General features: G+C 46.2%; 1 protein-coding gene across 4 annotated transcripts in view; it reads left to right on the forward strand.

Moving 5' to 3' along the window:
• Positions 1-24,897, forward strand: part of LOC119466002 (phytanoyl-CoA dioxygenase, peroxisomal-like) — a 73,008-nt gene that overhangs the window by 32,191 nt on the left and 15,920 nt on the right. Inside the window, exon 2 of one of the 4 annotated variants that reach the window (XM_037726484.2) lies at positions 15,065-15,210. The exons of the other annotated variants lie outside the window; for them this stretch is intronic. Coding sequence (XP_037582412.1) covers positions 15,115-15,210 — 96 coding nt within the window. The 5' untranslated portion in view covers positions 15,065-15,114. The remainder of the gene's footprint in view (positions 1-15,064; positions 15,211-24,897) is intronic. 4 annotated transcript variants of the gene reach the window in all.

The raw sequence follows: 24,897 nt of genomic DNA on the forward strand, positions 1-24,897 counted from the left end.
ACCACATACAAGAGACTCACCGCGTAAACCAGAAGCGTGCAAAAGCGGATGTTCACAAGGTTTGCCTTGATCGTGACCACAAACGCTTAAGAAAACAGCTGGTACTCAGAGGGGCGACAAAACGGCTTTTCCTTATTTTATTTTTATTATTTTTTTCCCTCGGTTAAAAAGCCACGGATAGGAGACACGTCTTGGAACGTTACGCAAACTGCTGCACAGGATGCATTTGTCAAAGGTATAGCACTCGACATAGAAAATTAAATGTGTGGGTTAACGTCCCGCCGAAACTGCGAAGTGCTTCTTGGGGACGTCGTAGGGGAGCGCTCCGGACTAATTTGCCCACAGCTGGTTTTTTAACGTACAACCAACGCACGGTAAACACGAGCCATTTTTCACTCTGCCCATCGGATTGCGGTCGCCGATGTGCGAGATTCGAAACCGGGACCTCGTTTCTAAGCAGCAAGAATGCCAGAGCCGCTGAAACGCCGCGGTGGGTCCACTTGGCATAGAGTTGCATCATGAAGAAGTTTGTCGCTGCAACCGCTCGACCACTATGAGAATCGTGGCCGGCCACTGATTTCTTTCAGTGATTTCGCATGCATTCATAGAAAAAAGAAGAAAAAACATTGCAGCTTCTTTTCTGCTTATTTAGCTTACATTCTGTTGCGTACTTTCTCAGCGCACTAAACACGTGATCGCAGGCGTGATTGTGAGCAAGGTTTCCGTGTAAGGCCATAACATCGAGTTTGTAATTTTTCTACCTTTGGTCAGTGCCTAGCCCTGTTTATCGATACTTCCAGGACCAGATGAGATTTCGTCAGACTGCAGACTTCAATTACCCCAGCGTTTCTGTAGAGCCTTTCATTCAGGATTAATTCGTTTCATTGAATGATAGCTAGTGCTAAAATAAATCACGACCCTTTTAAGTGTGCGACGTTGGTAAATAACACTCACCTCGCATATACTTTCGTGTTATAAACAATTCTTTTTGATTGCAATGTTTGGTAGACGATCGAATGGCAGACATGAGACGTTAAAGGGGCTCACTGTCGCCATACAAAACATTATAGAGCTTCAGAAACGCCATCATCAGAACACTCAGGGGTGTTTGAAACAGAAGGATGAAGTTTAGGCAAAGCCGTGTTGCGCGTCATTAACACGCTGGATTAATAGCTGTAGCGGTAGCGCGGGGAGACACCTGCGCCAGCTTTGCGACTAGCGTTCTTAGTCTGAAACTCTACCACACTAAATTTGGAGTCTAAAATGAGTGGTCATCGGACGTGATCTCCCACTTTACAGTGCTAATAGGAGAATCTGCTAATTTGTTGAGCAGCTGTTAAAACTGAGCACTTGAAGCATCCGCTTATTTGACAGGCTAGGCTGTACCTCGCCCAAACCACGATCTGATTATGAGGCACGCCGTAACGGGGGACTCTGGGATTGATTTTACACTTAGGGTTATTTACGCGCACTTACATCTCAGTACACAAGAGTTTTTACATTTAAACCCCCGTCAAAATGCTGCCGGGATCGTACCGGCGACCGTGAGCTCAGCGGAACAAGGCCATAGCCACTAAACTACCGCGGTCGGAATGGTTGTACCTTAGAGAACAAGAAGCAAACATCCACTGCGTGGCAGAGACCGCTGAACATTTGCCGATTCTGCAGTTATCCGAGTACTGACCCGCATAAGAGTAAGTGGCACTATCGAGTCATGGCCGGCAGCTTACACGGTTATCATTGAGAGGAAAAGTGTACAGCCATTGTATTCCGCCATACTAATACACGAGACAGCAACTTGGAGGTTAACGAAGACGATTGAGAAGACGCTGTATATGGCGCCACGAGTGGTGGAACGAAACATGATAAGTGTAAATTTAAAATACAAAAAGACAGTGGTGTGAATTTAGAGAGCAAGTCAAGAGTTGCCGATATACTAGTTTGAGTTAAGGGAAGAAATGGTGTTCGGCAGGCTATACGTAATGCGTAGAGCAGATAACCGGTGGCCTATTACAGTTAAAGAATGGATGCCAAGAGAAGGGGAGCGCAGTCGAAGGCGGCAGAGAAGTAGGTCTGTGGTGAAATAAACAAAAACTTTGAGGAATAGGGTGAGGTCAGCTGAAGCAATGCAGGGGTATTTGAAGATCGACGGGTGAGGCATTCGCCCTGCAGTAAACACAAAATAGGCAAACGATGATAATATAGTAGCTTTTCGAGAAAGTTAGCGTAACAGTGCATGATGAAACGGAGCAAGAAGACACAACGCAGCAGACAAAACATGCGCATGGATGTGTGTGACTGTTTCGTCTCCTTTTGCATGGCCGCTCAAATCGCATCGCGGCTTCTTGAGCGTTTGAATGACGCGAACATTGGACCCTGCTGAACCCCTTCAATCACAGTGACTCTACATATAGACAAGAAAGCCTGTTCTTGCTTGTTCTGGGCAGTGACCACAGGAAAAAAAAACTATCATAGCTCTTAATGCAAGTTTACATTCTTTGCCTAACGGAAAGCAATTCTTATCTCAATTTATAGCAGATAATAGAATCAATCACTATTGTCTTATGGCGGGAAATGGCGGTAATCTTTGTGGTCATCACTGATAAGCATGACTTGTCACAGCTGTTGTCGCTAAGAGCATTGGTAAAGTTCTCAATGTGCCTCTACGTCTTTCACATTCACTATAAGTAGCGAATTTTAGCGCCGGCTTTGTACTAGCTAACGCTTTCCCATCAATCAGAAGAACACTCCGGTAACGTACACTGACACCTCACTGATACACTGACACCTGAATTATACCTAAACCACAAAAGCGCATCTCTGGCGTTCTTTCGCCCAGAAACAGTTCAGCACGGTCACGTCGTCCGTATACGGTATTCAGCCATCGGTCACAAGTGCTGAATCCGTAGCCATCGATGTAGCGCTCAAATACACACAGGAGAAATTCACAAGCTTGCAAGGTTTTTCTGAGTGACTCACGCGCAAACGCTCAGTCGCCTAAACCAGGCAGTGACAGTTCTATAGCGTGCGTCGCGTGCCAACAATGCTTCCGCAATTGCATCTCGCGGTGTACCCCTATTCAGTCATTGGACGTCATCGCACGTGGTATTACTGGCAATGAAGAGGCTGACCGACTCGCCTCTCGGAGGAATAAGTCGGGCTTTTGTCCAGAAGTTTCCTCCTCATTTATGATGCTCGCCTGCCGATGCACCTCATCATATCGGACAGCGCCCTATCACGAGATATATAGCTACGTAGATAATTTCCTCCACGTGCTTGTCGCCGTAGTTTGTGGTTTACCTCGTTTCCTCAGGACAATGTTTCTTAAGCTTCGTGTAAGCTTGTCATTATCACCGAACGCCTGCACCTATAATAAGGGCAGGCACTGTGCGATCTTTGCTTCCTTCGGTGCTACAGAAACATAATCCGCTTAATATGAGACTGTCACTCCTGCAGTACCCAGGGGACGCGCTTTACAGAGACTACATTACTTACTGGATTTATCATATGCTATTACTTTAATCTTATTTCTGATGTTTTCATGAAGAATTACCGCATTCATTGAAATTTCAACGTGTTGCTCTGTACAAGCGCTGGTAACCGATGTACTTTATTGTGCCACAAGGCATTTAACTTATCTCTAACTAGCACCTATGCCCAGCGGATATTCTTGTTCATTTTGTTAAAAACCGAAGAATACATGATAGCAGACTACGCATGAATAATTAACTTCAACAAATATGCCAGATGGCCAGCAGAGGCTTAAGCATCCATGCTGATGCTCCTTTTCTTATATTTCAGTCAAGTCTGCCCTGTGTCTCCACACAAACATACAAATGCGGAAGCCTTAACGACGGGCGCTCATAATTCATCACTGAAGGAGTCATACTCTAGAGTCCGCGATCTGAGCATATACATTTCCTCGCAAATGCAACGGCACCTGACTGTGAGGGTGATCAAATACCCATCCGCATGCGGCATATTATTTTTGGCGCGGGAATTCGTGCGTATATCTTACGCCGCGAGGAGCCCACGTGCGGCCCCCATCCTGGCCAAATTGGGTTGCACGTGGCAGTGCCTCGAAGCGGGCACTATACATACTACAACACGTTTCTGACGCTGTACCGGAGCAGCGTAAGATAGCCGTCCTGTTGAAAGTGCGCGTGAAACATGTTCCACGTAGACGCTGCATAACGCATTTACTCACTTAACGAACCCGTTTGCGTAATGAACCAATCCCCCAACTTTTGTCCTTAAGACAGACAGACAGCGAATTTAAGAAACTTTTTTTTTTTTTACCAGGAATAAAAACACGCACGGCTGACAGTGACTGCCCTCTAGGAACCAGTTTTCAGTATCTGTTTATCTAGGAGTGATTCGCTGGCACTGTCGGCTGTAACGAAATCGTCGGATCGCGCCGTGATATAGCAAGCAACCTTTTGAAACGAAGGATGCTTAACAGTGGTGACGCGAGCGTTCGCAACACGTCGATCGCGCAATTTCGTCGACACCATGCAGCCGTTCACCGTTTCGCCGCTACGTTTTCGTGTTGCTCGGGTAGTGCGCCACGACTATTACAATTTCAACTTCTACAAAAAAAATATATGCCAAAATTATGCCACGCGTATTGAAACCTCGCCCCATATTGACGTCAACACTATGAAAAAACAAGAAAGGTGGCTTCATTATGCGAGCAAATACGGTAAACTGCTTCCAGAGAATTGTATTCCCAGTTCAGCTAGGGTTGTCCCATTACGTGTTTTCACCACTGTTGCAGCGTCGAACGCTCGTCGGACAGGCTGAAAGACGATACCCTGCGTGCGATACAAGACAATCAGAGAAATCTGTTTAAGAGTTTGGCTGAGAACAAACTCAGACACATAATCATAGGTCGGCGAATGCGTGATAATGACAGACATAAGCAACAAGTTACCTAGACGGGAAACCGGGCTCTATATAGAGAAGGCTATTAATACAGCTGAACTTCTAAAGACACATGTTGAAATACGCAAAAGTACACGTACACACAAAGAAAACGCAGGACTTCACTGCACATGTCTTTTAGTGCCTTTCAAAAAGTCGTGTAGCACATTCGGTATATTTTTTTTTACCCGTCTTTTTATTCAAATAACTGCCCCCCCCCCCCCCCCGCCCCCGTTTTGTAATGAACTGCTAAAAGGCTGAAAGATTTTACTGAACTAATGATCATCCTTCATTCATTCAACAATAAAACGCTCCGGAGAAGCCAGTAACACTTCTTACCAACGCTTCCAATACATAATAAATAAATTAATCAATCAGCAATCGGTCCAAACTTGCCCAGCAGCACTTCGTGTACGTACACTCTATAAGAAATCTGGCGTGACTAACCGAGCAAGCTGTGTGACGCGGATGGATACTTCCCGCGGGCGGAGTAGCCCTGTCTTTGACAATGCTTAGTGGTGACTCAGGGCAGTATGCGCATAGTAAATTATGTGATTAAAGGACACGTGTAGAGCTCGCTCCTGTCTAATAATGCCCGGGCAAGGGAATACTGCGTAAGGCACATCTGAAGGCACACGACACACAAAAAGTGGCGATTATCCAGGCGTCATGCACCGGTGCAGACCTTCAACGATCATCTCTTAATAGAAGGCGCACACCGGCAAGCTGTTCACGGGCCAATCTCGAAGCCGGTGTGATGCGAAGCTTCACCGATAGCGACACGGACGTGATCCTGTGAATCTCAGACAACGTGAGACTGCCGATTACTCTTACTGAAGATCTTCGTGATCAATTTGCTAAGCTTCTAACGTTTCTTTTTATCTTCCTTTATGTTTCTTGCTTCTTGATGTCACTGCTATGTAGAAAGGAGTATACTCGTCGCTATTGTAACGTGGCTAAATGTAATTATTTTACTCTAATTTCATTGTTCAGAAAACGGACACGTGCGTCTTCGAGAATCGAGAGCGTAATAAATCGTGTACCTCTATTCGCTATAACTTGGAGTCTGTCCCCTTATTACACAATAGTTCTCGTGCTCGCCTAATCTCCTGCGCTGGCGTCATAACCATAAACTACCAACGAGCCAAACTTGAAACTTCAAACTATAACAGAATTGTGAATAACAGGCTTGCGACAAAGTTCAATTCTCGCGTACACTTAAATAAAACCTTTGTCTTCGTTCACTTCAGGTGGCTCGAAATAGAGCATATACGTGAGCGAGCCGAAATCAGCAGAACAAACTGGATTGCATCTTACAGGCGCTCACAAATAATCCAGGGCACCTTATCAATATCCTAAAAATCAATATTATGTAATGACTCTACTCGGCCGGTACTCAAGTGTGGCGCCGGCAATTTCTTTAAATTGTAGGGTTTCACGTCCCGAAACTACATGGTACATTGAGGGACGCCTTAGTGAATGACTGAATTAATTTCAACCACCTGTGCTTCTTTCACGTGTAACTAAACCCAAGTACACAAGCGATTTTTTTCCCGCCCCCATCGGCCAGAACTCGAAACGGTGACGTCGTGCTCAGCTGCATAACGTCATAGCCGCTAAGCCATAGCGGCGGGTGCACCGAAACTTATAAGACTAGAAAAAAAATTTTAAAAGGTGCTAAGGATTCTCCAATGAGCCGACGGAACAGTAACTGGCACCCGTACCGTTAGCAGATGCAAAGACGCATTATAGTCATCATAGAGCAATCACGTGTGCATGGTATTCTATATTACTAAGAATAAGCGTGGTAAATGGAGTACGTCAGCTCGTGTGACGCGCGGAGCACATAAATGGCGGTTTGATACAGTAACAAACTGGATCCCAACAGAGTGGAAACGCTGTCGAGGCCGTCAGAGGATTAGATGAACGAGATTAGGAAACTTGTGTGCATGTATGGTGACCCACGTATTGTGGCTCGTTTGGCCCATGGAGCCAACAGCCTCAATCTTATAGGTGTAAAAAGCTAAAAAACTTTTACTGTACACGACAGTGAGCTCAAACTACGCCTGCCATGGTATCAGCCGTCGTTGAAAACTGCAGTATACTAACTGCGACCACTTGGTGCGCACTAAAATATCTGACACGAGAGTTCGACATTGATAGCTATCGAAATTGATTTCACGCAATTTTCGTGTCATCTGTTATCGTGCCATCATGTTTACTTGCCACAAAAAAAAAAAGAAGAAGAAAAGAAAGTTGCTAAGAAACAACACTGTATTTGACCCCATCACCGATTCGATCTTACTTTTTAAGAGCCAGGGTTTAATCATTCGACAAGCCAGCACCCTCAGAGGTGCAAACTGTTTTACTGCGCGCACTCAAATATACGGTGAGAGGTATCTATGGACGTCAAAGGAAGGCTGTCGGGTGTAGGCTGTTAGAGCGAAAATTAACGAGCAAATCTCGAACGCCGGGGAAAGTTAGTATTGCAGGATAAATGAGAGCCGCTTGCATGTTTTAAAAGTCAAAACTTCCGCCTTGGTTCTGATTAGCTTTCTCGAGTGAGCGCATCAGTTAAACAGCCTAGTTCGTTCTTGTAGGCTTGGAGGAAAACTTGGCCAACCTATTGTCTATTCATAGAGCCGACTCGCGTCAGACCGAAAACGTAGACAGGGAGAGGGGGAAGTAATTAGGAATGCAGAGAATAAACTCGGTCGCAAAGTGCGGGCTTTTTCAGGCGCTTATACGCTACATGAAAGCGAAGGTCGAGACGGCTTTGCCCGTAATGCAGGTCCTCCGTTCCCATTATATAGCTCAAGCACTGACTACTTGCAAAGACCACGAAAGCTTTCGCAAAGCACTCTCTTCGACAAGGCGCCAAGGACAGGGTTCAACAACAGCAATAAGGAGGAGTACAGATTGAATACTTAGTTTATACTGTTTGCCTAAATGAGCTGGCGTATCATTGCGATTAAGGCTGCACTAGTACCTTTTGGCATGAGCATGCTCACGGCTGAGTGTGCGCAGCATGCTCGTGATTGAGCGTACTCAGGCGCAAAGGGCACGCACTCAGAGTTGCTTACAGGGCAACAAGCTAAGTAAAGCTACCCAGAGCCTGATTACACTCAGGCTGCAACGCATTAGCTATTTGCCTTTGTAGCCTGAATACAGTGACGCCAAAGGCAACGAGATGAGAAACTGTCGGCCAGTCCTCGTGAGATGAGTCATTGTGAGATGTGTGAGATGAGTCACTGTCGGTCAGTCCTCGTGAGGGTGACCATCAGGAAACGTGAAGAGCTGCTGGTGGTTCTTCCAACAAAAGCGGACGAGACAGGTGCCGCGTTTGCGACCACTCCGCCCTCCGGAAAAAAAAAAAAGATTCCAGTCCATTGGGTGTGTCCCACCGGATGCTCTAGTTTAGTGTGCAGAACATTTTGCCGGAGAATGTCAGGGAGCGTAATCAAACAATAAATCACGACATAAGACTTCTACATTTATTGTAGCCCCATGGCTCTAAAGCACACACACCTCTTCAAGGAAATGAATGAACGGCTTCTTTGATTTTCTTACATTTCTTTCATTTGGGCTGCCTCATTCTTGGGCCATTGGGCATGTATGTACTTATTCTTGGCCAATCCCTCGGGATGGGTTTAAAGTTGCAGAAACTTTCTGCGGCTTTTCTGTCGAGACAAACCTCGTCGCCACTGAATTTGTGGTAAAGAACATATTCGAGCGGCAATTATCATACTTTGACAGTATTCAGCTACAAAATTAACACTGCCTTCGAATATATTATTCGACAAGGAGAAAAAAGCAACCCCATATAGGTGCATATTTTCTACAAATGAGTTTGTCATTGCAGCCGCGTTCTCCAAAACATATTTTCAAGACTCCTGAAATATGTAAAGCCTCTCATGGACAACCCCCATGGAAAATAGTGCGCAACACATAAGGTTAGCCCTAATGTGTTGCGATCGTGACCTGCCAATAAACTGATAAAATCGAAGCAATCAATACACTTGATTGCCTTCACTGTGCCAAAGGCTATGACTCACACGTCAGAAGGGATGCATTCCACCTGGGTGCGGCAGTCAGTTCAGCATTCCTGTCAGAAATGAGGTATGCAGGCTACTAACATGGCTGTCAACATCGACTCCTGTCTTTGTTCCAGCCGCCAGCAGCAGACACAACTCAAGGACGATGCTAATGTCGCGTTTTATGGCACAAGGGCAAGATACTATACAAGATGCGTCCAAATAGCGCCAGGTATATATCAAACAACTGCAAGCACTCTCGTGCAAACGGCAAGTAGCTCTTCGAGACGAATGGCCTATGCGTCACGTCACGTAGCACGTGTGCACGAGAGAAGCGATTGGCGAAAGCTTCGCTTCACATTACAACATGTGCGCTGGATGTGCATATCTTTTTTTTAAAGCACCAGCCGTTATCGGAAGTCATACGAGTTTTCCTGCGTTAGCATTTTTACGATACTTCACGCATTTTCCGGGGGCTATCTATCTATGTGTGTCTGTATCTAACCATTGTTCCGCCTACCTGGGTCAATGGGTAGTCAGTGGTGGAATGTTTAGCGCATCGGGCTCCTGTGCTGAGGTAACAGGGTTCCAAAGCCACCATCGGACCAACTTGGCTCACTGAGTATGCGGTAATGTGTATATATCTGTCGTTCTTCAACGAACCTCTTTCACACCGACACGGGTCACTGTAGAGGCGGGACTGGGTAGGCACTGCTGTTCGAAGAAATCCTTCGACGCTGACTTGGAGCACTGAGTGTATGTGCCACTCGGTCCGTGCTAGTCTTCAATAAATCTCTTTGATGCCAACTTGGGTCACTAAGCATGTGCCAGTAGGTGCGTACTAGTGCTTGCAAATGTCCGCCAAACCGGCTATCCGGTTTAACCGGAGGGAAGTGAATCCGGTCTCAAAAACCGGTTATGCGGATTTCAAGAATCGGATATTCAGGATATCCGGTTTAAATAACTGGTTTTCCGCATATTCAAATATTCGGACACGAATATTTGATGTTTAAAAAAAGGAAAGGTAAGGAGGTTAATCAGAGCAGATATCGGCTTTGCACGAGCGGTTGCAAAAATAACTACGAATACAAAAGAGAGGTAATTTCGGCACAAGTACAGAAGAACAAATATCCGACTGTCCGAATATCCCGACACTATTAACCGATCACTCCGGTCATCCGGTATTCAATTTCGAATAACCGGTGAATTGAATAACCGGATAACCGGGTTTTTCTGCAAAACCAGTTTGATGTTGCTGCACTAGTGTGTGCCGCTCTTCAACGAGCGTCTTTGACGCCAGTTTGGGTAACTAGGTATGTGCCACTCGGAATGTGCCGCTCTAGAATGGCGAAACAAATCCCTTAAATCTCTCCGATGCTGCGCGGAATCCAATCCCAGCACAAGGGTTCCTCGAGGACAGCAACCCGGCGCATTAGCAGGCAGCGTCACAAATTCACTGGGTACGTGGAGCATTTCAAAGAAGGCCTTTCACGCAAGCGCTTTAGCGAGCTGCGCCTTAAATGCACTGGCTATGTGGCGTTCTTCGATGAATCTCTCGCCAACGTTAGTCACTGAATATATGCCACTGAGTGTGCGGGAAGTGAGGGAACAATTCTCAGTGCTCGCAGGCACCCGCGCGCCGCGCTTCTGGTCTCGAAGGCCACGCGCAGACTTCTCGGTAGCGCCACTAGATGGCTCTGCGTGTCCAGAAAGAAGCGCGATAGAAGAGCCCGGTGGCCGCATGAAGCGTTTCTCAGCGCTGTCACGCACCGACACGTCATAAATTTCAAAGGCCCCGCCCAGGCTTCGTCGCTAGATGGCGCCGAATGTTCTTAGGGGAGCGCGCGCGCGAGAGAGAGAGAGAATTAGCATCTTTATTCAGGAATTCTTTAAGCGTTATCTTCAGGGTGGTCTGCCTTTTCCAGGAAACCATAGGCTTTCGCCGCGTCCACGGCCCACGCTACCAGCTGGTGCTGGCTTGCTAGGGTGGAGCTGGCTACGGCGAATGAAGAGTACCGCTGCAGTACACGCCTCATGCATAACTCGTTTCGACGGTGGCAATACATTGTGTCGCTAACTGATCCGATACTAACGCATTACCGCCAACAGTCATCTTGAGATGGGTTCTGCCCCCTTTTGTTTTTCTTTCTCATCAGTGTTGAAAAGCACTCAAAAGTCAGCCTGTCACATTAGGTTCCGAGACTTCCTTCTTCGAAGTATCATAAACCCTTTTGTGCCTATTTGAATATGCGTTCGTGGCAGTTACGTGCCTCCATTCTCGACATGCGCTACAAGGCAGGAAACTATGGAAGCACCGAGATTTCGTATTTAAATACAACGAAGTTTCGCCTACCTCGCGGTGCCGCTTACAGATAACATCGAAAGTGCGTCACGGAGGCGCGGGAGTGCCAAAATCCGCGTTTGATCGCGCGGCGAGCGTGGTCGTCGCGCGGCGGCGTTTATATAGGAAGCATCAGCTCCGTGGTGGTACTACGCTCGCGCACTTGCACTACATGATCAAGTACGTAAATATCGTATACAGACGTAGCCCAGCGCCCACTGTTCGAAAAGTGGCCATTCCGATCACTCTCCGAGGGAGTACGCGCTACAAGTTCCACTCACCACTGCCTATAGCCCTTGCCTGGACTCGACCACTTCAGAGTGAGTTTCGACGGCATTGACCATGGGATTGCTATGCAGGCTTGTTGGCATGCCAGCATGGAACACTAGTGTAACGCGAGGAAGACTAGCATACGTGAACAGAACATGAACAGTACCCTGTCTGTGCATTCGTGATGTCGTTGTCGCCTTCAACGTATGGCATGGACCCACGAGGGGGGATTGGCCGAGGTTCGCATTGAAAACGTAATATTAAGTCCTTGCTTCCCGTTAGCTGAGTGGTCGGTACTATCTATATTTAAACAATGAATATATATATATATATATATATATATATATATATATATATATATCTTTTGTGTGTTCTCTTGTCCTTGTCTTCTTTTCGCAACACTATAGTATACTTTCGGCGTGCTCTTCACGATGTGGCGGCGCGAAAGTTGCGCGCAGCCGGCCGCGGCTGAAGATGACGAGCACCGCGTGAAATTGGCACGAGATTTGAACACCTTCCTGGCCTATCCCCCTTAGTGGGTACGAGCCATAAAAGAGGACCACCACCTCCACCACTCTCATTTGGAGCTTCGACTCTCGATTACAGTCATAGGGGTGTTTGTGCTGCCGTCCGAAAAAGTATTATTATATTAGTCTATTTAAATGAAGACTGCGTCATTCATTGTGTTGTGTCTCTCACACTAAATTAAGTGTGACAGTAACAACAATACTAACGCCCCTGGCCTGATCGGCCGCGTCTACCAACCGATCTCGGCAATCAACAACACCATGGCTAGCCGGTTAAACCATCGGGCCGCCTCCACGGTTTGGTGACCCGGCGTGATTCCAACAAGCAACATTCCGATTAATTTGTGTCCACGTGATCTCAGGAACGATGCGACGCTGTTCAGCAGCTGAACTTTGTCAAGAGGTGTTAGTGTTGACGGGACTGGTTGACAATGTGCAGGAGGGCACGAGTGCTACACTTCCATGTGATGATTATGTACTCCGAAAGAGTACACAAAAGAGGCAGCTGTTTATTATGCAAGGCACGGAGCAGTGACAGCAACAACTAGGGCCGGTGTCATGTAGCGGTTCAGTTTGCTCCATTCTATTCCTTTCTTATCCAACCCTCACAACCGGCCAATGTGGTAAGTGGGCGGAGTACACTGACGAAGCACGGAAAGGAAGAGAATCGGAACGGAATCCATACATTGTTCCGGTTTAGTTTATAACTGAGCGCGGTAATACTCACGCTGTTTCGTACGGTTGCAGAAAACATCCCCATCAGTAGACGAGAGTAATGTGCTTTTCTTTTCTATTCCGATTTCTTTCCCCAGTGATGTTCGTGAAACGTCAGAGTTGGCTTGGGCTCTTGCGAGTTGCGACAACTCACATTGTAGGTCCGCCGTATTTGATGAGTTCGCTTATTGATTTTATTGGAGATCACGTTACCCCTTTTGTCAGAGGCAACGACAGCCGCTCCAGTTTGTTATGACCAGTTCGTTATGAGGGATTTATTTCACAAGAATATCGGTCAGTAATTGTCGCGTTATCCGAGTTTGTCATATTCCGTGTTGCCAACTTGGCGGTTCTCCCGCTAAATTTAGCGGTTTCTCGAGCTGCTCAGCGGGAACATTTGTTCGTTTCCGGGAGGCGGGTTTTCTTGGGTTTTGGTCTAATTGGTGGCTTCTCTTTATGGCGGTACAAAAACTTAATATTTTTAGAATGATTCCTGCTTTGCGTGTCGCAAACATGTAACTTATTCATGGCACTTTGGAAGTAAGAGTAAATTGAGCGTGTTTTCAGCCAGCTGAATGTGGATAAATGTAAGTTAAGAAACTGAATGTCCACTGAGATGACAAATGCATTCTTCCTGCTTTTTTTTTCGGGGGGGGGGGGGGGGGCGCACTTCTACTCTGCCAACAACCGCGCTCGTCGCTCGCTCGCACCGTCTCTTATCTCCACACGGCTCTGACCTTTATGCGCCGTGCATTCGCCGCTCAGTTTCCGTTGAAGCGATAGACCGCACGTACCTTCGACCGCTGCGGCGTATGCTTGATGCCAGCGTTTTGACAGTCGTTGTCTGCTGTCATTCAGTGTGATCTATTCGTGTTTGTTTGTGCGCGCTCACACCACGCTTGTTCATTCAGTTCGTAATAGTCGGGCCACATTTTCCAACGCACGCTACACATGCAATGCTGCCCGGATCGGCAGTGCAGCGCTACAGGTGTGTCCATTCGGACGCGCTGCCCACGGGAAGCGCTTCTCATCAACACCACCGTTTCACACGCGCCTTCTCGTGGTCATTGAGTCTCTCTTCATGTCGGTCTACTTACGCCGCAGCACACCTGCTTACTTAATCAGCTCATGTTTACTACAATTCACATTGCTACCAAAGCCGCTCACCTTAGTTCGTATGACATTGCTGTGTTGCGATCGCATTCATTGCTTCGCCCTTAGGGCGACACTGTGTCAATTTTTGATGTGGGAGAAATGCAAGGAACGCTCGTGTATACTTAGATTTAGGTGCACGGTAATGAACCCTCGGGCGGTCAAAATTAATCTGGAGTCCCCACGACGGCGTGCCTTATAACCATGTCGTGGTTTTGGCGCGTAAAGCCCCAGAACTTTATATATATATATATATATATATATATATATATATATATATATATATATATATATATATATATATTGGCAGATAGCCCGATTCTATTTAATGAACTGGTCTACTTGAAGAGGCGGACATTACTTGCACAAAAATTGCAATGCATAATCGACTAATTAACAAAAAACCACAAATTAAGTTTTTAACTAATTACATAATGGACCATATTGCAATTTACAAATTGTAGCCGTGGAGTTCGCAAGGCGGATCCACTTGGAACTAATTCTCAGGGTGACACCAGTTTCGAGATATTCATTCCCGAACTTTGCGGAGAAATACATTGGCGTTACAGTTAATTTTGTGCTTCAATGCATAAAGCGACGTTTTGTTAAGAAACTAACTGGAACGCCAATGCATTTCTCCGCAAAGTTCGGGGATTAATATCTCGAAACTGGTGTCACCCCGAGAATTCGTTCCAAGTGTATCCGCCTTGCGAACTCCACGGCTACAATTTGTAAATTGCAATATGGTCCATTAGGTAATTAGTTAAAACATAATTAGTGAATTTCTGTTAATTATTGGAATATGTATTTCAATTTCTTGTGCAAGTAATGTCCGCCTCTTCGAGTAGATCAGCTCATGAACTAGAATTGTGCTATCTGCCACAGGCAACCTTTAAGAATTTTTCAAAAGTGTTCGCTGAAACACCCTGTATATATATGCGGAGAGACAAATGTCACCAGCACAACCTGAAACGAACAAAACAGCCTTGTGAATTAGGTGGCCTTGCTGTGCCTGCTTCGAAAGTAACAACGCGAAGGAAAGTCATTACGACCTTTGTGCCTAATCATGCCGGCACGGGCTGTGTTTTGATCCCTCCCTCCAGGCCCTCTCCGTGCGATCCTCCTCGCCCCTGCTGCGTCGTGAGCGCGCGCCATGAGCGCCAACGGCCACAAGCTGAGGAGCTTCGTCGAGGCCAACTTCTCCGGCGGCGTGGGCACCAGCCTCTGGATGAACTCCTTCCGCAAAGACGTGAGTACCGCAGGCGCCCACCATATCCTCCCGAGATGCGAACACAACCATGGGATATAATCGGTCTTCGAGGTGGTTTTTATTGTCTACTGTTATGTTATGAACTCGAAAAACATTTTTTTTAATTTAGATACCATGGTTAGGTGCCAAAAGCGGCGTCTCCGTGTATGTGACAAAAAAAAAAAAACGATCTCCATCATCTCCATGTTTGCTATGGTAAAAACTGCATTTCATTGCTTAAACGCAGAAATGAAGCTGGAACTACTACGTGCAGTACATTGCCATGTTGCTGTCGCGTCCGGTATCTTCGCGCAATCTCAGTGATTTTGAAGCACACATCAAGGTTGTTTTCGGCCATCGGGGACGACAGAGAGGTCTAGATCAATTAAATGTCAAATTTCTCGAAAGCTGATGAGAAGAATATGAGCGAACCACTTCTTTGCAGTTACACATGCACTGCACTTCATGCCCAGAATGAATATTTTGCGTAATCACTTCCGAGTGAATTTCGAAAAAAAATGTTAAATGCAATGTGCAATGTATTGTACAAGGGGTCTTAGAGGACAAATGCCACGATGAGTGCGCCGATTTCCACAGCCGTATCGGTAGCGTTCAATAAACTAAATGTTCAATAAATAAAACATAATGTAAGCAGAAGTTGGTTACAATCGACATACCTACATGCAGATCCGTCGTGAGGCAGTGGCACATTCTCACTCTGGGAGACTGGCCGAAAATTCCATCGCACAAATAATAATAATTAAAGAAAAAAGTTGGCAATACTTCAATACTGAATAATTCAAACGCGAGTTAAGTAAATTATGGTTAGAATCGGCATAGACCTAGATCCCTGCGGGGTTGTGGCATGTTCCCATTCTGGGTGATTGGCTAAGAATCGGGTAGCGCAAAACAAAATAAGAGATATAAAAGAAGTGAAAAGACAGGTAAGAATAGGCAGGACAGAATAAGGAAAACGAGGTATTCGCTCGCACTCATTTCACATTTTGGAATGATGGTATGGGTGAGTGGGTGAAGGCCGTGAGTGCATGGTTGGAACGTGAGTGTGAAAGACCTGTGCGAGTACGCGTAAGTATTTACGGGGTGATCATCTTTGATTGTTCCGGAATGTTTAAAAATCGCCCCCCCCCCCCCCCTGTCGCAGATGGTAGTTTTTTTCAGAGAAGCGGACATTACTTGCACGAGAAATCGAAACGCATATTCAATTAATTAAAAAATTCTCTAGTTAAATTCTTAATTGACTACTTCACGGCACATATTGAAATTTACGAATTGTATAGCCGGCGACTCTTGTAAGGCGTATCCACTTGGAAGGAATTTCCAGAATGACACCAGTTTGGAGGTATGCGCCATAACACACGCCATAAAAACGCACTGTTGTTCCACTTACTTCTTACAGCGAAGCTGTTAAGGGCTCACCTTTCGATCGTCGCGTCCAGCAATAAAAAAAAACAAAAAAAAAAAAAACACCGCATATCCACGGGGTGAATTATGATGAGTGGGCGAAGCTCCGGAGGGAATCATCGGTAAACCGTGAATCTTCCGTGTAATTCGCCCAGTCTCGCCGCACTAAATCGAACGATTGACTTCCACCAATGACACGCGCCATATGTGCCGTCATTCCTATTTTATAACAGCGCCCTTCATTATAATTGCACCATCTCCCGCTTAAGGGGACGCTAGCACAAACGCGTTAGAAACGTGCAGTACTCTCTAGTAAGGGGGAGAGGCCACAGCGTCTTACACCAGCTTCTTACACGGGCCGTAACGCGCTAGCACAAACGCGTTAGAAACGCGGTCTTTCGTTAATGTTGGGTATTTATTGTCATCGTGGTGCGTGGGTCCATGTGCGCTTCGTGGCGTAGTGGTTAGCGCCGCGCGTTCGGGGGTCCCTGAGGGGTCCCTGGTTCGATTCCGCGCTACGGACACAACTTTCGGAATTTTTTTTTTTCCATAAAAGTAGACGTGGCTACTTACTACGACGACGACGACTACTACTACTACTACTACTACAGAGGAGGGACAGACCCACACCCTAAGGAGCTTCGCCCTAAAACTCTCATTGGCTGTATGCTGTATGTGCGAGTGAAAGAGCGCGAGGGCGAGGGACGCGCGCTTTCGCGGGAAGCGAACGCACGGCGGAGAGCTAACGCGACTTCCCAGTGGAAGGGGAGTGGTGGACGATTAGGGAATTGAGGCACCCTAGACTGTGCGTGTGCGTGCCCGCTCTCCCACTGCGGCGCATGCGCGCAGCTCTGCCGGCCTCTGCCGCCAAATCTCTCTGGGCTCTCGACCGCCTCTCCCCTAACAGTGTCGACAACGGCGTTTAGTCGTTCGTCACGTGGCCAGAGTTTTGACAGCGGTTGTGTGCGGTCACACAAACAACACGCACAACTGTTGTCGACGGCGGCGGCGTTTTGCCCGCGTTCGCGCCAAACGCGCGCGGCGTTGGTGACGTGTTTATGAAGAATGTGCTAACCTTTGCCATACACCCTATGGCGGTGTACCTTAGCAACCATAAGGCCATGGTCCCTGCGGTCACTAAAATAAATGTAAACCACCGGATCATATATATTTCTCATTCTTTAATAGTTCAAATAACCACTTACACCATGACATCTTAATAGGCATAGTTGGAAATACATAATTCCCACCGCAGTACAGCTTCGCTGGTCTTCCATCTCCACCCCAGTGGGAGGGCTGACATATTTTTAACAAAATGCTATGTTATGTATTAAAGCAAGAAAGTAACTGGAACGCGCATGTATTTCGTCACACACTTTAGAAAATAATAACTCCAAACTAGTGTACATCCTTGAGATTCATTTCAAGAGAATACGTCTTGCAAACTCACCGGCTACAATTCGTAAATTGCAATATGCACCATAAATAAATAATTATGAAGTTAATTAGTGAGTTTGTTAGTCAGTAGAATATATATTTTGATTTCTCGTGTAATAATGTCCGCCTCTTCGAATAATTCAGCTCTAGCCCAAAAATTACGGTATCCGCCACAGACAATTTAAAAAATATATTTGAAAATAAAAATGATCACCCGACCCTTATATGGACAAGAGTCAGTTTATGTGAGCATGAATAGACGTCAGTGTGATAACTCGGTTAAAGAACTCCACGTTTTCGCTCAATAAACTTGCCGATTGATTACTCATAATATAAGGCCTGACAGGGGATATGGAGTGGGTTGAAGAGCTTTTGGCTTCCGTGACACCTTCACTAGTGCATGCGCCCTATATCCAATATTGGAATGTCGCTCAGTTAAACCAACACTGGCAATAGGTGTTGCGTACGTTGAACCAACTTGAAAACATACACTCAACCACTAAACTTTACGTACCACGGGATCCCAGAAAACGATCAACTTCCGAGCAACTTGTAACAGTAAATCAGTGAAACCGAATATCACAATGTCGTTCACGTAGTATATACTGGTAAAAGTTGTAAATGCAAATACTGGGCTGCGTTTTGAGGCAGTGCAGATATTTAGCGTTTTGTCAGATCTCGGGTTCCGTAAAATTTTGGGGCTGACTGTATTTGTTTAGCTATTTATTAACATCGAAGCTGTTTAAGCCAGCCGTAATTTGTGGTTCGTATCAAGAAACTATCATCATCAGCAATGACGAAAGAAATAAAAGAAAAGAAACTTTCTGGCCGAGGTGGGATACGAACCCGCGTACCAACGTTCCCAAGGCGAGAGTCGTAACCACTAGGCTAGACAGCCACTTTTTTTTTCTTCATTGCATGGAATTATTAGTAGTTATATGCGAAAATTAGTTGCGTTACACATTTATACACGTTACACATTTACACATACACACATTTATACACAGGTAAGGACTGCTTAGCATGTGTGAATTTGTTTTTCATGTTTTCACAAGGAATGCTTTCCAAATGCAAATTACGTATAATTATAAATTTACGCTGCGACTGACGACGTATACATATGTGTCAGTGAACAGGTAAGGAGCAGTTTGTATGCCTGATTTTTGAACTTTCATTGGACTGCCTAGCATGCGTGAACTTGTTTTTCATGTAGGCTATACAGCCACGCTTGCAAAACATGCATTTATGCGAACCACATAATTGCGTTCGAGCGTCGTCGTCTTCGTCCACAGCTGGCGCGTTCGCACGCGCTCGTGCCAATGCTCTGCGAGGTGAAGAATAGGTTTTGCACGCTGTGCTCGGGAGAGAAAGAGAAATTGAGGGAGAGAGAGACGCATTCACAGAGCGGTTCTGCTGGAACGCGTTGTCGGCATTGGAACATGGTGTCGGTGTTGCAAGCTGCGCTATGCAACGCGTAGTGACGGCCGTAAGTCCGAGAGAGAGAGAAAGAGACACGCATTCCCGAAGCGGGTCTGCTGGAACGCGCGCGCGCTTGGCGCTGAGCCGTGCTCCCTCAAGGGCTGCAGAAGATAGCGTCAACCTTTCCCTTTCCCTCAAGAACCACTTATCTGCTGGAACGCGTTGTCGGCATTACAACTCGGTGGAACGCGGTGTCAGCATTTCGGCCAGCTTCGCTGTCTTGAGCTTTACGCTGCCTAGTGCAAGCTTTCACATTTATTTATTTATTTATTTATTTATTTATTTATTTATTTATTTATTTATTTATTTATTTATTTATTTATTTATTTATTTATTTTTGCAAGACTGGCTGATAATACACGCGACGGAAGTTTCTTGGGGTACAGGCTCACCACTGCCACAACGTTCGCACAAGATAATGCGGCCACTCATTTTACTCTGTCTCATATATAACAGGCAACGCTGCGGAACTTGGGCAAGTAGTTCTGTCATAAAGGTCTCACTCCGCGCGTCTCGCAGTGCAGTTGTTCTTTATCTGCAACGTTTTCTACGAAATAACTACTTTATATATAACAGTTACAACTTCTGGACACAAGTTTACGTCAAATTACAGGTTACACGTGGATATTTGTACTTCCAGGCGCCGACGCACTATGTTTTGATCGCAAACGCCCGTGACGCGCTGTGGCCGACGATTGCAGAAACATTTGTCCCTCCGCTCGTTCGGCGGAAAATGGCCTCGAGTCTCTTATAGCTTCCATGTAATAAATACATCGTATTTTGCAACTTGGAAGTACCAGACTTAATTTTACATAGAATTACATGGCGCGTACCTATACAACTATCTTTCATATATAGCGCACTATTTTTTGGTTGCGGATGCGATCAGTGAGAGAAGTCTCTCTAGCCTCCGTAACGTTGTTTGCCTGGTCTTTGAGGAACGGAGTATAAACACATGGCGAGCGTGATCTCCGAGGACTGCGCAGAGGTCAAAAAATGCTAGTGGGCGCTTTGTGATGGGGCTTTTTTGAAAAGTACAGCAGACATTACTGGGAGAACATTACAAGCATACGGCAAGCATCCGCCCTATCCGTGCCCAATTTTCGTACTTTCTCCGAATATGATTGTACTACGGGTTTGCCGTTTGCATATTTCTACGAAATTTGCTAAATTTACAATATACAGTACAATATATCATTTTGTCTGCAAAGAATGTCTTTGTACCTGTCATGCCCATTTGAAACAACTGACAGACTACGGGGAAATGTTTCAAGTTCAAAATTACCGGATAACATCTTTCTCAGAACGATCTTTACGGAATACGAGCGCCCGGTGACATAAAGTCTAAGTAGTCAATGGCAACTACAAATCCTCACCGCCCCATACTGGCCGTGTATACAGACAAGTTGCACTCACTCAGAATACCAGTTCATCACACACACAGGTATTATTGCGATAAAAATTATACGGACGCTCGAAGCGCATTATCCCCGCCACCGCCCTTGCCGATCGTCCCGCTGACAGCGCATGCGCGGCTTGAATCCAAGCCTCGAATCCACGGAGCTGGTCAATTTACAGAGTGCAAACGAGGGCCACTTACACAAAATAATTCGCATGATAGAGCGGTTGATCCAAGAACAGGCGCCGGTAAGTCGTGACACTAAACGTTATATTAGCGAACATGGTTTCCGAGTATAACAAAAGTTGTTCTTAAGAGCGAAAATCTTCGTAAATTCGACCCGAGATAATCCCGAGCGCACCCCATCCTACGAGAGAGAGGCGGGTTTCACCAAGGAAAATCTGCGCGCATCGAGCTACAGAATGGCAGGAACATGTTGGAGAAACACGTCCGCTTTTATCACAGGCTTAGCTATCTACGATCCAGGCATCAGTGAAAGATAAACGTACGCGTGTAGTCACAGCTGCCTTGTGAATGTTCATAAGGGTGATTTTTTGGCCGAGCTGGTACGTGGTACTTGGTAAGGGTATGCCAGCAAACTGAAATGATGACTAGAAAAAATTTTGAGGCAAGACACAGCGGCCCTTCCTCCAGTGAATGTTCCTTTAACAGGCTATAACTCTACCCAAGCCGCTTAACTGCACATAAGGCGACGAGAACCAACCGAGAAGCAACGGGGAAGTGGGAAACAAGATCTATGAAGAACAAGCAAAAATATAAAAAAATGCCGTTCCGCGGATGCGCATTTTCAAGGCTTGCGACTCTTGCGACTTCGTCAGCCATTGTCTCGTCGTGCGCAACACGCAAGGCGCAATTTTATTGTGCCCCTCGGCCACTGGGAGCTCGAGGCTACAATAGAAAAACTGGAGTGGTTCTGGGTATTCCGGGCGGAATGACAATGTAGTCCGCGCCACCTATTCTGGTTTTGTGCGTTTCCTTTCCTTGACCTGCTTGCTCATTGTTGTCGCGCTCTGCAGCGAAATGATGACGTAGCCGGATGGCGCGCGAAGCACCGTTCATTAAATGCTTTCGCAACTTGCACCAATTGTCGTTCACAGTGAGTAGAGACAAACAGTAGGTTGATTTCGTAGGCTATAGCTTAAAGGAATGCGAATAGTCAGTTTCACCCTTATCGGAGGCTTCAAGTAAATTAATTAATTAATTAATTAATTATGGGGTTTTACGTGCCAAAACCACGATCTGATTATGAGGCACGCCGTAGTGGGGGACTCCGGAAATTTGGACCACCTGGGGTTCTTTAACGTGCACCTAAATCTAAGTACACGGGTGTTTTCGCATTTCGCCCCCATCGAAATGCGGCCGCCGTGGCCGGGATTCGATCCCGCGACCTCGTGCTCAGCAGCCCAACACCATAGCCACTGAGCAACCGCGGCGGGTTTCAAGTAAATTGATTGATGAATTAATTAATTACCGTTTATCGAAAATGTCGTGTCGAAACCATCGACATTGTCGGTGTAAGCTAATAGCCCAACAAGCAAGCAGGCAAGAAAGCAAGCAAGCGAACGAACGAACGAACGAACGAACGAACCGAACGCTTTCCTTGCCGAATCTGATCATCGCCCAACCAATAAGACGGCCGAAAGAGCCAAGTAAAGTTATTCGATTTAATTAATGGGATGGTACCGCGTCCTAACAATTGGACGCGGTACCGCGGGAAATATGAAATTGGGAAAGGACTCAAAAACGAAATCCGGGCGGTCACGCTACTTTCAAGTTCCTGCATCAGCTCGCTATGTACCAACGTCGATACCACGCTGCTTATATAGTGGAAAGTAACGCCCACATGTTATTATTTGCTTGGTAACTGCAACAGTATACCTGCATTTAGAACTAGAAGCCTGCTCCACATTCTGGTACACCAAAGATGCGTTTGGCTGCCAAGGACTACCGGAGTACTTGTGGCGAGCTAGAATGCGCACACTCTTACGAATTTTTCCGCGCTTTTCTAATTTTCCATTTAAAACCCGTATGTTTCCATTTATCATATGGTGATAGTCCCATATCATCCCCATATGAGGGTCCCACATAAAGCAAAAGAACCGAAACCTGGGCAAGTTGGTATACTTCATCTTGAGGACCCAACCTACGAGGGACGAAGGAAGAGAGCGCAAATATTTGTACTTTCTTCCTTCGTCCCTCATCTGTTGGCGCTTGGTGCTCAAGATGAAGATCCCATATACGTTCCTGTATGACCCCAAGTATCCCATGTACGTTCCCATATATCCTATCGAGCAATTCTCGTACGATTATATGAACATGCGGGGGACCCATAAAGATACCCGTATGTTCCCACATATCATATGGGGATGCGAGACATAATATATGTTTATATGGAATCAGTAGATATGGAGCTTACGAGTTTTGGTTAGGGAAGTAGAAGATATCATCTCTGTACCTCTTTAAAAGGAGGCATTCGAACGGAACAACTGCATGATCAGCGTGTATAAAATATATCTTCCTCCTCCTCCTCCTCCTCCTCCTCCTCCCCCCCCCCCCCCCCCGCCCCGCCGCTGTGTCCTTAATCTGCGTGTCCCGTGACTACGTAGTTTCTTCGCCACAGCATGACGAGACACGACGGCGGGACGTTGGGCCGCGTAAATAGCGGGGAAGTCGGTGACGCGCGCGAATCTGTGTACAGCGGTCGGTCGGCAAATGGTCGCAGCGGCCTTGGCGGAGACAGGCGCGGCCAGGGCTTGAATATCCACCGAAAAAAAAAGCAAGCGCACGTTCAAGCACTGTATACCCGAGAGCGTCGACTTGTTCAGATTAAACGCTTCCAAGGTTACTTTCTTCCTTCACTTTCTGCTTAAGAGGCAAAGTGAAAAGAGCTCGCCAGAAAGCGAGCCGCTATACAGCGCGGCAGCAAATACACTCCAAATAAGCTCACTTTCATACAAGTCCGCACTTTTACATTTTGTAGATATCCAAGATTATTTGTGCCTTGAATAACTCAGTAGCGCTGGCTTGGATGTTTTCATGGTGTAATTTCTGCAGCGCGAAGGGCTGGAGTGCGGAAAGAAAGGCAACAAATGACGAAGGAATAGCAAGAGAAGGTCCGTCTCTTGCTATTCCTTCGTCATTTTTACCTTACTCGCTCACATCGCTATTCTTATTCAGTGCATTTCTATAGGACGCAGGGCCGTGTTGGAGATGTTCTCGCTACATTTAGTTTTATTTCAAACTATAGTATCGATGTTATCATAACTTACAGGGGCATTATGCACATAAGTGCAGCGCCGGAGTAATTTCGACCACCAGTAACACGTGCACGCATAACACACACAAACAGCCTGCACATAAATTCGTACTCAGTCTCACCAACTACGTGCAATGCGACGAAAGCTACGGGTGGCGGGTCAGTCGCGAGCTGGGCGAGTTGGTACATTTTGGGAAATTCGTGACAGTGAACTAAGTGCGAAGGATTGTAAAAGACACGATATGGGCCTTTTGCGCTTCTTGCCTGCACAGTGTGGCAGGCGTGGGTGCAGGCGTATGTTGTCTGAAAAAAAAAAAAAAAAGATTTTTTACTGCATTAAGAGTGTTGGTTGGCATACTGACTCACGAGTACACTGACTATAATACTCGTTCCTCACTCGTTTCAGAGGCCTGAGATAAAGTGTTAGTGAGTGACGAAAGGTCTGAGCGAACGTGAATATTAACCGGAGTGAGTGACGGTAAACTTGAGTGCTAGCGAAACTCAGTCACGGTGAGTTGCAGTAGACGTGAATGTCAACGCGGGTGACATGTCGGCGGCTATGTGTGGACGTGAGTACGAGCGTGAGTGCGGGTGTCGGTAAGTGTGAGTGGAGGTGACTATGACAGTTTGTGAATGTTGGTGAGTGCGAGTAGGAACGTGAGTAAGAACATGA

This window comes from Dermacentor silvarum, chromosome 10 (genome assembly GCF_013339745.2).
Source record: "Dermacentor silvarum isolate Dsil-2018 chromosome 10, BIME_Dsil_1.4, whole genome shotgun sequence".
NCBI classification, from domain to species: Eukaryota; Metazoa; Arthropoda; class Arachnida; order Ixodida; family Ixodidae; genus Dermacentor; species Dermacentor silvarum.